This window comes from Bufo gargarizans, chromosome 2 (assembly GCF_014858855.1).
Source record: "Bufo gargarizans isolate SCDJY-AF-19 chromosome 2, ASM1485885v1, whole genome shotgun sequence".
Classification (NCBI taxonomy): domain Eukaryota; kingdom Metazoa; phylum Chordata; class Amphibia; order Anura; family Bufonidae; genus Bufo; species Bufo gargarizans.
The window spans coordinates 315,182,302-315,198,024 of NC_058081.1; the positions used below are offsets into that span (position 1 = coordinate 315,182,302).

Sequence of the window (15,723 nt, forward strand, 5' to 3'; positions counted from 1 at the left end):
TGCTCATAGTGGAGGAATAGGAAGAAGCCGAAAGGAGGCTTTACATATCTCGTGAGTTTATCCTTTAATGCAGAAGATACAAAATTGTGGGTGGATACCCCAGAAATTGATATACCCATTGCAAAAGTAATTAAAAAAAACCTCCTTGCCCTTTGAAGATTCCTCGCAAATTGGGGACGCTATGGATAGAAAAATAGATGGTCTTTTAAAAGAATACTGGGAGGTATCTTCTGCATTGATCAATACAAATATTGCCGCTACTTCAGTGTCTCGATCGTTATGGCTCTCCCAACTAGAGAACCATCTAAAGATGAAAACCTCCTCTAGAGAAGAAATTCTGGAGTCCATTCCACTCTTGAAAATGGCAACTGCGTTTGTCTCTGATGCTTCGGCGGAATCTATTAGATTCGCTGCCAGAGGCAGTTCCCTTTCAAATGCCTCCAGACTTGCGTTGTGGCATAAAACTTGGTCTGGGGACATTCCATAAAAAAATAAGCTTTGTACTATCCCATTTTCTGTCTATTCAAAAGTAGTTGGGGCAGCTCTCACCTGTCTGGAAACTTCAACCATGAGGACACGGACCGCTCCCTCACCCGGACTAGGAGCAAAATAGGAATGAATGAAAAGGAGTTGTCCAGCCTTTCTTTGAGAAGTTCCAATTGCACTTTATTCAGTATCAAAGTTTAAAAACATCCAGGTACAGATAATGTTGGTCTATGTGTTTCAGGCAACAAAACAATTACAGCCCTTACTCATGACCATTAAACAGACACTTATAGGAGGAGGAAACCGCACCTGGACCAATCAAGGGGTCATGCGGCCACTCCCTCCTACAAAAATACATAACAATAAAACAAACTTAAACTTAAAATAGCCTCTTGAATACTATAGAAAAACGGGGAATCCAATATTCAGTATTGTAGAATCAAATCTAATATTTTGTTTAATCCTAGGGGTTGGCGACTTTCTAGTCTGAAAATACAAAAGGATTCTCTATTTAGAAGTTTCCTTTTACGGTCGCCTCCTCTTGCTGGTTTATTGACCCTTTCACAAGCATATCTGAGGTATCACCACCATGAACTACTGCAAAATGAAGGCTGGCCGCAGAAACTGCGGATTTCATGGTGCGGTATATCAGAAATATGCTTTCTTATCCGGGTTTTTATAGCATTTGTCGTACATCCCACTTATTGCAGCAAGCATTTAGTGCATGTAATCAAATAGATGGAATACGTTGTGTTGCAATTCAGAAATGATTTAATCACAAAGCTTTGACCAGTGACACAGGATTCAAAAGATCTGGATATTTTCATGTATCTGCAACAAATACACACAGAATGCCCACACTTGTAATTGCCTTTGGTAGATAACCATGTGTTCGGCGTTCCTTTGTTTTTGTGAAACGGGCTTGGGCTGACCGTATTTGCAATCGTAGGGGCTTTACGTGCTGCACATTTAACACCAGTTGAAGCCACCTCGCTCCAGTTTTTATCACATGCTAATACTGGGAAATGTTTTTTTAATAATGTTGCAAATCTGTGTGTATTCACTGCTGAACTGTGTAACAAAGACATTCTTTTTTGTATAGTTTGTATCACAGTTCATTTAGATTTTTTTTTGGCATCCATATTTATCAGTTTATCTCTGCTCATGCCAAGAACTTCTTTGCTATGTTTTGTCATCATTTGTTTAGAGTAGGCTCTACTTGACAATCTGTTGATAATATCTTGGGCCTCCATTTCATAATTTTTTTTTGTTGACTGCAGTTTCTCCTGGCTCTAAGGAGTTCCCCTTTGGGAATATTTCAAACTGTATGGGTAGGATGACACGATCTTGCGTGTAATAATGTGTTACCTGACGTTGGTTTTCTGTATGTGCTTGAGTAGATGGAGGCTGCGGCAGAGTCCCCCCTCAGGTTGAGATCCAAAAACACTATGTGGGGGATGTCATAATTGAACAGTGAATTGGATACTGTCCCATTTTCTGGTACTTATGTTTTGGCCCTGTTCTAGATTCTTTTCTGGAAAAGGCTATAGACAAAAAGAAAGGGTTTCCAGAGGACAAAAATAAAAAGTCCCAGTCCTTTCGGAAGCCAGGACCCCGATATACGTCTCAGTCCTACAGAGGCAAAGGTAAATCGGGAAGGTGGAGTTACCCAACAGGAGGTAAGGCTAGACTGTTTCTTCTTAATCCCAATACTACACAACAAAAACAATGACATTCTTCCAGTGGGAGGAAGACTGAAAACATTCCTTCCACAGTGGGAAAAAATTACTCACAATACTTGGATTTTAAAAACAATAGAGGAAGGATACAGAATAGAATTGTTATATCCTCCCCCAAGGAAATTTGTTGTGACACATTTCGCTCAACCAAAACAGAATTCTGCAATAATGTCAGGTTTGGAAAAACTATTGCTTCTACAAGCCATTACCTCCAGAAGAAATCGGTCTGGGACATTACTCGAGAGTTTTTTTTTTTTTGTTTCTTTTTTTTGTAAAAAAAAGCCTAATGAGGCATAGCGATCCATTCTAAACCTAAAAATACTAAATCAGTGGGAAAATATCGAAAATTCAAAATGGAATTAATAAAATCCTTGATTCAGTAGATTTTTTTCCAGGAGCGGTTATGTGCACAGTGGACTTTAAAGATGCTTATTATCATGTCCCAATATTTCCAGAGCATCAAAAATATCTGAGATTTGTGGTTCAGAAGGATTCATCCATTCAACATTTCTAGTTCCAGTGTCTACCCTTCGGCCTATCCTTAGCACCAAGAATCTTTTAAAAAATAGTAGCAGAATTTGTGTCCTGGTTGAGGAAAGAATAGGGTATAATAATTATACCTTATCTGGACAACTTCCTATTGACAGCTCCATCTGCCACCATTATAATGAGATAGCTGGAATTCACCTTGACGAGTCTCTCCCGCTTGGGATGGATCCTAAACCTAGAAAAATAGAACCTTATTCCAGAAACGAGGAAGATTTTCTTAGGCACCCTTATTGGACTCTGAAAAGCAACGTTCATTCCTGCCGATAAACAGGCAAAGATGCGCCAGGAGATTTCCTTATTCCAAAGGAAAGAAGTCTGGTCTATAAGAACGGCCATGAAAATTCTGGGGTTAATGACGTCTTGCATCGCTACAGTCCCCTAAAGTCAATTCCATTCAAGACCTTTGCAGAAAACAGTTCTCACTTGTTGAAACCGAGATCTAAATTCTTTGGAGCAGAAGATCCGCATTTGAAAGTCGGTAAAACAGAGTCTTTCATGGTGGATAGATCCAGAGAACTTATCACTGGGAATTCCATGGACTTTAGAACCTCAGATTTTAGTAACAACGGATGCCAGCAAGTCGGGCTGGGGAGCCCAGGTGCAGAACTTATACTTTCAGGGTCCCTGGGGTCACAATCTCTCTCACAGGTCCTCAAACTTCAGGGAGTTGAGAGCAGTCTTGGAAACTTTCCTAAAGGCGGAAAATCTTCTGAAGGGGCCTACATGTATGAGTTCTCTCAGACAACATTGCAACAGTATCATTCCTGAAACATCAAGAGGGGGTCAAGATATCTGCCCCGTCAACATTTATCAGACCGGATCTTCAGCTGTCAGTCTCAGCAATCCACCTGAAAGGAGAGAAAAATTTGACCGCAGATTTCTTAAGCAGACATTCCATACGTCCAGGGGAGTGGTGTCTCAAAAAAGAGGTATTTCATCTACTCTGCAAAAAATTGGGGATCCTCAATTGGACCTCTTTGCCACAAGAAAAAATACAAGTCTTCCCTTTTTCTTCTCACTAAATCCGTGGGACAGACCATTGGCAGTAGATGCTTTGTCTGAGGGTTGGGACATGGATCTGACCTATGCTTTCCCGCTTTTTCCTTTAATTGGGCCAATCCTGAAAACGCTGAGGTCAAAACGAATCACTCTGGTCCTAATAGCTCCATATTGGCCGAAACAAAGCTGTTTTTCAATTCTAAAGAACTTGGCATTGGAGGAACGCTTTTTTCTTCCCCCAGAAGAAGACCTATTGTCTCAGGGGCCTCTTTGACATCCACAAGTGCACAGGTTGAAGCTGGCAGCATTGGATTCTGAAGAGCAGATACTAAGAGCCAAGGGCCTGTCAGAAAGAGTTATAACAACCATGCTACAAAGTCACAAGAAGGTTACTTCTGCCATTTACGGTAAGATTTGGAAGAAATTACGTTCCCAGTTTGTTTCTCTTCACAAAGAGTCAGTTTCCCCTTCTATTCAGGACATTGTAGAATTTCTGCAGGAGGGTTTTGACATGGGTCTAAGGCCCACTACTATAAAAGTTCAGATTTGGCTTTGAGTTGGTTTCTTGACTTCCCCCTAGAAGAGCACAATTGGATAAAAACATTTTCTCGTGCCATCTCCAGAATCCGGCCTCGGGTAAGAAAGCGAGTCCCTCTTTGGGACTTGTCACTAGTATTGGAGCACCTATGTAATCCTCCTTTTTAACCTTTAGAAAACTGTGAAATAAAAATGCTCTCTTTCAAAACAGTATTTCTAGTGACCATAACATTGGCAAGGAGAAATAGGGGAGAGATACAGGCTTTCTCTTCAAGAGAACAATTTATGAGGATTCTTGATGACAGAGTAATGATAAAATTGGCCTTTATGCCAAAAGTAGTCTTATCTTTTCATCGTAATCAGGAAATAGTTCTACCTTCTTTTTGTACAGATCTGAAGAATATGAAAGAACGTTTTCATACTGTTCTGAACGCCAAACATCTAAAGACTGCCCATTCAAAATCACGGTGCGGATCCGTCTAGTATCTGCACAGACGGATCCGCACTGATAATGCTAATGCTTGTATCCATTCAGAACGGATCCATTTGCATTATTCTTAAAAAAAAAAAGTCTAAGTCAAAACATCAATGGGGAATGGATCATTTTCAATTGCACCATATTGTGTCAGTGAAAACGGATCCGTCCCCATTGACTTAAATTGTAAGTGAGGACGGATCCGTTTGGCTCCGCATCGTCAGGCGGACACCAAAACGCTACAAGCAGTGTTTTGGTGTCCGCCTCTATAGCGGAATAGAGGCGCAACGGAGCTAAACTGATGCATTCTGAACAGATCCTTATCCATTCAGAATGCATTGGGGCTGAACTGATCCATTTTGGGCCACTTGTGAGATCCCGGAAACAGATCTTGCAAGCGGACCCAGAAACGCCAGTGTGAAAGTAACGTTACCGGTAAGTCCAAATTCTACGCCATAAACATGAATGAGGCTGGCCAGCTGAACCTTCCTTTTCGCCGCCAACGCCTGCCCCCTTTTCACAAAACTTCGGAAAAGAGTGGCATGAGTGACAAAATCTGCAACCTAAAATGGTGTAAAACAAATAACTCCATAGTACAAAAAAGAGGAGGGGGGGGGGGGGACACAGCAAGAAGTCATGGATGATGAGTCCTTAAAAATAATCTAGCAAAATACAATGGACACCTTGCCACATTCATAGGGCGTGTCAACTTAGAGGAGATAAAATTTGGGATTTATGTAAATGAGGAGGTCCAAAAATTTGCCTTTTGATGTGTAATATCCTAATTTAAAAGGTTTTCCGTTATTGATAAAGATTTAGCTTGGTAAATTTGTGCTTGGTTATAATGTATATTGAAATTTCCAAAAAAGGAATAAATTAATATAATCTCCACAAAAAATTTGCTCAAAAAGTTGTTTAATGAAGTAAAACAATTTTATTTACCGTATTTATCGGCGTATAACACGCACTTTTTCCCCCTGAAAATAGGGGGCAAATGATGTATGCGTGTTATACGCCGATTAGGGCTGAAACGTGTCCTCCGGAGGCCAGAGAGGCAGGACTGAGCCGGCCGGCACAGCGGAGGGAGGAGGAGGGAGTCCCTCCCTCCCCACTGTGAGCGGCTGCCGCTGAAGACCAACGAGGACAGAGTAGGAGGAGGAGGGGAGGGACTGTGGCCACTGCGCACCAATGAATGTGCCGGCCATATCCCACAGTTCCGATCGGAGTCCCAGCAGTGTAATGCTGGGGCTCCGATCGCTTACCATGGCAGCCAGGAGTCACGCTACTGAAGCCCTGGCTGCCATGGTATGTTAGTGAGCAGAGAGCAGCGCATTATACTCACGTGCGCTGTGGCCGCCGGTCGCTCCTTCTTCTGTCTGTGCGGCGGATTGCTAATGCTTACAGCATTAGCAATGCGCCGCACAGACCTATGAGAAGGAGCGACCGGCGGCCACAGCGCACGTGAGTATAATGCGCTGCTCTCTGCTCACTAACATACCATGGCAGCCAGGGCTTCAGTAGCGTGACTCCTGGCTGCCATGGTAAGCGATCGGAGCCCCAGCATTACACTGCTGGGGCTCCGATAGGAACTGACACTGCCACCAATGATGGGGGGGAGGAGGGGGACCCTGTGGCCACTGCCACCAATGATTAATACTGGGGAGGGAGGGGGGGGGGGGTTTGCGTTACCAGAGGGGGCAGATCAGAGGCTTTATTTGAAATTTATTTATTTTTCCTGAAATTTCCCTCTAAAATGAAGGTGCGTGTTATACGCCCGTGCGTGTTATACGCCGATAAATACGGTATATTCTGTCTCTATTATCAAACACTGAAAACACATTGTAAAAAAATGTAAAAAGCTTCAACCAACAATATTCATCAAATCTTGCTACGATTCATTCTCATTTCTCATGAGTATACACTTTGCCAGAAGCCTCTGTTACTTGTTTCACATACCTCTCTATGGACTGTCCACGACATGGCCACTTTGAAACTTGCATTGGCTCTTGAACAAACTTTTGTATTTCGGATATTTTGAGTTTACAAGTAAGTGGAGGTTCATATACTTTTTCTGACCAGTCTATCAGTTCCAAAAGGTGAAGTTGCATTTGGATTTACTGCAGTTGTTTTCCTAGGCTGAACAGATGGGTCTCCTGGTGTATCATCTTCATTCCTTCATTCAGTCATCTTCCTTTCTTCTTGGTCCTCCGAGCAGTTACTTGGAAACTGATAACTTGAGTAACAGAACTTTAGTGGAATCTTGGCGTCCATCAAAGAAGATACATTCAATCTTGCCTATCCGGCATCGAGCTTCAAATTATTCATCAAGTGATTTCATGACTTTTTCTTGAGCCCTTTTTACTTTGTGATCAACCACAAGTCTCCTGTCTCCTTCAGTAATTAATCCAGCATCCAAAAATGCAGCTGTTGTAATGGCAGCTGTATAACAGACAGATACCATACCTAATACTTTGCAATGCAACATTGTGCAATTGTAATCTATTATAAGGTACATCAGAATCATCACATGGTATCTGCAAAGGTTATTTAGAGTATTCATCTTCAACATCAGTTGGCTCCTCATCTTCTTCGGAGAAAGGACTTCATTTGGTTGTAATGTTAACTCTTCCTTCCTTTTCTGCTTATATTCAGAAATTCTTCTTGCGCACTTCATGTTTACAGTCAGCACCACCTGGACATGGACCCTCAAATTCTGAACATAGCTTAATCTTGCAATTGAGGATGTCAAAGAGCTTGTCTAACGTTGCTACAGTATAAAAGCCTCTTTCACTTCCAGTTTGCCTCTGCCAAGTGATATGTTTTTGGCCTTTTCTTCAGGACTGTGACTCAAATTTAAAATTGGCACCACAAAACAACTGTTTATCCAAAAGTGCTTGAAAAGTGGCATTTTGCAAATACCCAGCAGCCACTCTTGCAAAGGGTAATTTCTGACATTCTCTCCACTCTGGACAAGATAATTTTACTATTTGTATGATACTATATTTATAAAGTATGACATTAGTAAAAATTATTAAAAAGACACTCTGCTGAAAATGAGTATTGCTAGTTTTTACGAATGGCATACATTTTTATTTTTATTTTATATTTTATAGTATAATAAGTATATTCTTAACTTTAGAGCAGAAGTACAGACAGAAATAATGAGAAGGCACTTTTTGAAAGAAGACAGTTTGCTGCAAATTTTACATAAAACGTCCAAATATCCCAAAATTTAAGTAGCTATTTACCAAGCAAAACAATGTAATTGCCATTTCTTGGAAATAATATTGTAAAATGCTAACCAAAACCACCCTTTGACCCCCCTCATTTTTTGAAAAACAAAGTAAAACAATTTGACACCCTGCCACAACCACCACCCGTAATTCGCATAAATGAATTGCATAACTATTTCTGACCTGGATTGTCCGTTTGCACATTTCCGCCTGTGTCCCCACACCGCACCCTCCAACCCGCGTTTTCAGTGTCTTATTCAGGGAGAGGTCACACAAGTAATATGGATTTTTTTGCTTTTTATTTTAGACTTTGTTTGGAATGTTGACGAGGATTTCAAAGTTGTGCCCGATTTTTGGACTCCAGCAAAAGGTGTGACCCGTTGTAATGGTAAACTGTACCCGGATGAAAATGGCCATATACCAGGTACCTACAGAAAATCTCATACTGCGGGTGGACTGCTTGATGAAAAATCTTATAATGCTGATTAGAGATGAGCGAATTTCATATTTTGAAATTTGTTCACACTTCGTTTGGTGGTAAAAGGTGAATTGCGTTATGGATTCCGTTACCACGGACCATAACACAATCCTATGAGGCATTCTGTTATTCATTCCATCATAATAGAAATCTATGGGCTGCAAAACGGATCCGTCCTGTTTCCGTTATGCAGGGGAGTCCTCTCTTGCATAATGAAAACGGGACGGATCCATTTTGATTGAATGAATAACTGAATGCCTCTAAAGGCATTCTGTTATGCATTCAGTCATAAGATTCTGTTATAGTCTGTGGTAACGGAATCCATAACGCCATTCGCCTTTTACCACCAAACGAAGTGTGAACAAATTTCATAAGGGGAAATTCACTCATCTCTAATGCTGATGTTTAAAATGACTGTAAAAAAAAAAGAAAGTTCTGGTTTGTGATCTAGATGTGGTTGATAAGATCATCCTATTTTGGTCCCTTAGACATCAATTCAGTCATTTCTTTTGATGCGTCCCTACTTAATATAGAGCACCTATTGCCATATTTCTACAGTATTTCCTTATAAACGTGAATCGCAGGAAGTCAACATAATTATGTTTAGAAGAAGAAGAAGTCCTGTAATATGTCATGACTAGCAAAGAAATATACCATATTACACAGCATCACCCCAGTTTACAGTTGTAGTCCACTTGGCATTTAAAGGGGTTATTCCATGATTAATGTAAAAAATGACGCACATATAGTACATGACAATCCAGCCCTGTACCTCACATGGATCCAGAGATCTCCCCATTCATTGCTCTGCTAGATTTATATCAAGCTGACAGCTCAAGGGGAGTGTCTTTTCTGCTGCAGCAGCTCAGGGGGCGTGTCTCAGCTCTACCTATCACAGCTCACAAAGCAGTTTAAGGATGAAACTGAGCATGTGCGGCCTTCTCAGTGAGCAGGTTAAAGAGGCAGGTGGAGCTAGACGGATACATTTTATTGAATAACTCAGTGGCTATGCTAAATTTATAATTACATGCAAATACAAAAGTATTTAGATCCAGGTGCTGGTTTTAAAACCCATTTAACCTTGTCCTTTATATATTAAGGGGGGGGGGGGGATTGGGGGAAGAATGTGTACTGCATGTCCTCAGAACCCCCTTTTTTTTTTCTAAAGCTTTTTTTTTTTACCCTGTCAGGTTGGGTGCCTGTGGAAAATGGCAATAAGCAGTATTGCTGGCATTCAAGTGCTGTAAATTATGCATTAGGAGTAGCCATAGTATTACAACCGAAGACAGAAGATCCTGGATCTTTGGAAATTTGCCTTGTGCATATGTCAGATCTTCTTGAGCAAACATTGGAGCTCATTGGGACCAATATTAATGGAAACCCATACGGTAAGTACATTGGGAAGTAGCTAATCTGTTTGTAAGACCTCAATTATGTACATCAGATATAAGTGCTTATTCTCACCATGCGGTAAAGTCATGTTTTCTGCTATAGTTTTCAGAATATAGCCCCCAGTGTCTGATGGGTGCGGGTACTAGAGGTAGGACCTGCACCTATCTTTAGAGCAGAGCCCGCAAAAGTGAAGGAGTGCGTACCACACCCTCTATTCATTCCTATGGGATCGCATTGTGATCGGCTATTTTCAGAAGTCCCATTGAAACGAATGGAGAGGACATTGCGAAAGTGTGGTCATCTTTCCATCCACTTTTATGGGGCAGACTGAAATAGCTGAGCCCGCGCTCAGCTATTTTCGGCAGTCCCATAGAAGTGAATGAAGGGCGGATGCGCATGCGTGGGGCGCCCTCCTTAACTTTGCAGGCTCCGTTCTAAAGATAGGGACCCGCACCTGTCAGACAATGGGGACATAACCTAGCCATATGCCCTCAATGTCTGAGATGATGCAACCCCCTAAGCCAAGTAAAGCTATGCACTACAAGGTACTGTAATCCAATACCTTTGTTTTTCAGGCATTGGTAATAAGAAGAATCCAATTCACCTCCTTGTCCCTCATGGCACTTTCCTCATAAAGGATCTAGAAGCTCTGGATCATAACAGTCTAATGTCTTGGTTCAAACATTGTCAGGAGGGCAAAGTAGAAGGCATTGTATGGCATTGCAAAGATGGATCTTTATTCAAGGTAAATGGAGGGAGGTGCTTTAAATTAAGGGACACTGGTTTCAAGGAGATTTGTTATTTATGTAGAGGGATTATCTTAAGATATCGCCCTCTTTAAACCGAAGCTGACCCAACGATCAGCTGATTGCCGAAGCTCAGGCTTCTCTAACTCAACTGACCATGTCATGCATAGGATGTATCAGGTCTGCCAGAGCATACAGACGCTCATTCCTTTCCGGTCTTAAATAGAGGTTGGCCCCAGGCGAGAGAATCTCAACTGCTATTATGGTCATTTGCCCTAATTGGGAATTTGGTCAGGAATTGTCCTCATAAAATGAAAATGTATATACTGTAACTTTCTAAAATACTAGTATAGAGATCTCTGTATGCTGTCAGTAAATGGGAACATTTTATCTACAGCCAGAGGCAAAAAAATAAATTCCTCACCTACATTGATACACTCTTTCAAATTATCTGGGCAGGACAGAGATTTTAGCTGCAAATGTAATTACGAACGCTGTGTTCTCTACATACAGCTGATCGGTGTGGGTGCCGGCAGTTGATCTGATATTTATGACCTGTTGTGAGGAAAGGTCATCAATATAGGAAAAGCGTAGAACCCCTTTTAATTTACATTCGGACAACCAACGCACTTTTCATGTTGAATCACAACCCCTTTAATGTAGGAACAGATTGGAGTCTCACAATTTCAAGGGAAGAACACACCTTTGTTTACGTAAACGACAGGAAGTAAAAGTAACACGAAGTAAATGTGTGTGTCCCTGGAGGACAGACATTTTCCTCCCCCTCCTTCTGTAAGGCAACTGGCCGCATCAGCAGCCCTCCCATACTGCTGTCTTCCGTAGTTGACAAGAACCCTGCCCCTCTGCCATCCGAAAATGGAAGGGATTGGGAGGAAATTAATTTTGTTCTACGCAAGATTTCATTGATCTACTGGATTTTCTGCATGCTTTTGATATATTATGGGCAAGCTCTTCTATCATTGCTAGGTTTGGCATCCCTTTAAGAGGTTTTCAGACGGAGATGCTGCTCATCTGTGCTAGACAATAACTTTTATAATTGTTTCCATTCCACCAGTTACTAATAGAATTACACATTGTTTTTCTAGCTTCACCGCCATCATCTTGGATTACACTGGCCCCTCAACGACACACACCTAAATTCCAAGCCAGTTTCTATTAGATTGGATTTATGCAAATATGACTGCGAAGCAGATTCAAGCACGTTACTAGGTCAGCTTTCAAAAAAAGACACTCTGTGTTATGACAGATTAAAAGACATTATGTTAGACTGAGAACAGCACTTCATGAAGAGTAAAATGTAGTGCTGACAGCTCATCAAGCCTGATGGGGAATATTGTGGAAGTTCTACATTTTCAGCATGTGGCACCCTCTGCCTGGTCAACGGAACAGACGTCTGCAAAGCCGCCTTATTTGCAAACATTACACACGTCTGATGTATGTTTTCATTACAGCAAGAAGACTGGTGACTTCCTGGGAGCCGAGAACACATTACTTGCACTTCTTTGAGGTTTTTCCAGTAGCAATAACATTTTAAGGAGAACTTGTGAGCTGTAATAATTTTGCATTGAACCGTTCCTCTGTTATTCCACCTGGAGACGTATAAATTAATAACTAGGTGTTACTGTTAACCTTGTCAATAGGATGTATCCCTCCATGGTCTGACATAGGGTTGTCAGAATACCAGAATTCCAAATGGATACCACCCCTGCAGCCTCTTCGATCACTGCGCTCTACCCGGACTCTCGCCCCCTGCACTTTGTCACGACTCCACTGCCACATGTGTGTGGCCACGACACCATAGTGAAGATCAATGACACACCCACAGCAGCCGACACTCGTTAGTGATCGCAGGCTGGTCCTCTTCTTCACTCTATGGCACCATGACTCTCAGGCCTTGAGGCAGCACGTGAAAAGAGAAGCGCTGCAGACACAAGACAGCTCCATCCTCCCAGCACTCAATCCCACCCCCCCAAAGCCTTCTTGGCAGCTGCACTTTTCCTTGCTCCACTGCCGCAGAGGTGCGGCAGTGGATGAGAACAAGGCCTTTGTTAAGTTGTACGCGTGCCGTTTTCTCTAATCAGAACTGCTACTAGGCTGTGTAATAAGGCACACAGCTTAGTATAACAGTGTTTCCCAACCAGTGTGCCTCCAGCTGTTGCAAAACTACAACTCCCAGTATGCCTTGACAGCCTTTGGCTGTGCGGGCATGCTGGGAGTTGTAGTTTTGCAACAGCTGGAGGCACACTGGTTGGGAAACACTGTAGTATAACATTACTGACTGTGTCAGTATCGAACCAAATAGAATATGAGAGTATTGAAAAAGTACTGATACTTTGAAACCTTGTGCAAGCCTAGTCGGACGTGGTCAGCATCACATTGTACAGGGGCACATGCTGTTGATGACAATAGGAATGGTAATCTCTACTTGTCACAGTATGTTCAGGAGGAATGGCAAAGTGCAGATAATCCAGAATTACTGTATGCTATGCAAGTATTTACTAAGGTAGTCTTTAGGGTTGAAACATCCTCTTTAATGTCCTTAAATCTGACGAGAAATCAGTCGGCTTCCGCACAAAGGTAAAATGTGACAAGTTTATTTAAATATACAAATAAGAAATCACAACTAGAAAACATACAACTGTATATCTGAAAAGAAACAAATGTGTACATTCTGTATTTACAGGTGTAATAAACTAAATCCTTAATCAAATATAAAAATGTCAGTCTCCGTATGTAATTTGGCAGAGCAAACTTTAGGTTTTACCTTTCATAAAAAAAATTAAGTGCAATTATTCCTTCTCTATTACTCAGTAATAACAATGTCATGGTGCATATTCCTTTCACTAAGGCCTCATGCACACGGCTGTTTTGGTCCGGCTTGGATGCGGGCCCATTTACTTCATTGGGGCCGCAAAAGATGCGGACAGCACTCCGTGAGCTGTCCGCATACATTGCTCCGTTCTGTGGTCCGCAAAAAATATATAACCTGTCTTATTCTTGTCCGTTTTATCAATGGCTGTCTGTGCTGTTCCGCAAATTGCGGAACGCACACAGACGCCATCAGTGTTTAGGCATGAGGCCTAAGACTACAAACCTACTTTGTACACAGTTAGAGCTCACTTTAATTGAAAAGATATGGACCTACTGAATGGTACTGTGGTATATATACTGACACTTCAAGTCTGATTTATTTTTTTCATGAAGCTTGATAGTTTTTTTGGCAAAGTGTAATAAAAACACTCCAGGATGCTGCGGTCTTCTATAAGATTGAAAACTGGGATTTTAAGAACATTCTGTGGAGTGACTGCCATACTGCTTTCTCTCTGGCATAGGATGCCTGTGATGTGTCCAGTTCATACAGTAATGTGGGGATCCAGATGTGCCACATGCTAGATGCACATTGTGCTGCTTGTTTGAGGCATTGCTCAGAACTCTCTCTTTAAAGTGGTATTCACATCTTAGTCATTCTTGGCTGGGATTGGAACACCGGCAGCCAGCGATACGGAAGCAGCTGAGCAGGAACTCCCATAGGAAACTGTATTTTCGTAGCTACTATTCACGGCTATGGGAATTATGGAAAGGCTGTTGCATTTGATGAGTATTCTGATCTTTGCCATGAATGGTTGAGACAGGAAAATACCCCTTTAATAAACCACTGTTCCTTAGGTTTATAGGTACGTTAAACTAATTCAATGCATGGGAATATCCACATGGACACCAAACTGCTGAGATAAGGCTTTTAGCTTTTCTTCAAGGAGTATATTCTTTTTAACTTCTTCATTGTAGTTGTACTTAAGATCTTCAATCTCTTCAAAAAATGTAGGATCAAAGTTTTCAAGCTCCTTCTTTAGCTTTTTGATCTCTTCCTGTGAATAAAAAAAAAAAAATATATATATATATATATATATATATATATATATACCTTGGTGTTAGTCGGTCAAAAACTGCAGTGGAAGAACTACAAATCTCTTCCTTTGTGCCAGAAAACTGGCGTAATTGAAGATAAATTAGTTGCGGTGACTGGCTACACACCCTTTCTGAAACGTGGTGAGGGCAGCATAAACCTGTCTTTTTAAAACAAATTTTCTGGCGCAAAGAAGACTATTAATCTCCCCCTATGAACCCAAAAGATTCAACGCAAGTAAAGAAAAATGTGCAGTTATTGATTTAGGGCTCATTCACACAACCGTATGGTCACGGTGCCCATGTGACTGTCCACCATGTGAATCTCTTATCGCAGTGCAGACCCACTGACTCGAATAGGTCTGCGATCCACAAAAGAAGACACACGTCCTATCTTTCGCGGTGCGGAAGCACCGACCCAACAGCCCATGGGAGCGCCTCTGCTCCGCAAAAGATAGGACATTTCCCATCTTTTGCCGTATTTTCTTGATCGTGGACCCATTCAGTGCCAGTGTCCCTGTACTGCGGTCCGCAATATTGGCAGCAAGGCCATATGGTCATGTGAATGGGCCCTTACAGCTAACATTTGGCTGCAGCATTTGGGCAATGAAGACTACGTCAAACCTATGGAAAACTTTACAAGAGAATTACCTGTAAGTGTAGTTTCTCCAAGTCAGAAGTTTTAATGTGTGTTTGAAGATCCACTACTTCTTCCACCAACTTGTTGTATTTACTGTCAAGAACTTCATCAGACCCTAAATATAGGTGACATATTTAATATAAAATAGGTGACATCAATTCCTGATTGTAATGCTGGTATAGAGAAATTCTATTTCTGCAACAGCTGCTGCCAAGGCCAATAAGATAATGGGTTGCATCAAAAGGGGCATAGATGCCCGTGATGAGAACATAGTCCTACCACTTTACAAATCGCTAGTCAGACCACACATGGAGTACTGTGTACAGTTCTGGGCTCCTGTAAACAAGGCAGACATAGCAGAGCTGGAGAGGGTCCAGAGGAGGGCAACTAAAGTAATAACTGGAATGGGGCAACTACAGTACCCTGAAAGATTATCAAAATTAGGGTTATTCACTTTAGAAAAAAGACGACTGAGGGGAGATCTAATTAATATGTATAAATATATCAGGGGTCAGTACAGAGATC

At 41.6% G+C, this 15,723-nt stretch overlaps 2 protein-coding genes across 6 annotated transcripts in view; one reads left to right on the plus strand and one right to left on the minus strand.

The window, feature by feature from the left end:
- C2H12orf29 (chromosome 2 C12orf29 homolog) overlaps positions 1-13,618 on the plus strand; it is a 29,129-nt gene extending 15,511 nt beyond the window's left edge. For all 5 annotated transcript variants that reach the window (XM_044280494.1, XM_044280497.1, XM_044280496.1 and 2 more), the window contains 4 exons: positions 8,326-8,442; positions 9,687-9,884; positions 10,464-10,633; positions 11,741-13,618. In XM_044280494.1, the coding sequence (XP_044136429.1) occupies positions 8,326-8,442; positions 9,687-9,884; positions 10,464-10,633; positions 11,741-11,926 (671 nt within the window). In that variant the 3' untranslated portion in view covers positions 11,927-13,618. The remainder of the gene's footprint in view (positions 1-8,325; positions 8,443-9,686; positions 9,885-10,463; positions 10,634-11,740) is intronic.
- Positions 13,234-15,723, minus strand: part of CEP290 (centrosomal protein 290) — a 173,127-nt gene continuing 170,637 nt past the window's right edge. Inside the window, exons 52-53 of the mRNA XM_044280491.1 lie at positions 15,210-15,313; positions 13,234-14,521 (exon numbers count right to left, since the gene is read on the minus strand). Coding sequence (XP_044136426.1) covers positions 14,345-14,521; positions 15,210-15,313 — 281 coding nt within the window. The 3' untranslated portion in view covers positions 13,234-14,344. The remainder of the gene's footprint in view (positions 14,522-15,209; positions 15,314-15,723) is intronic.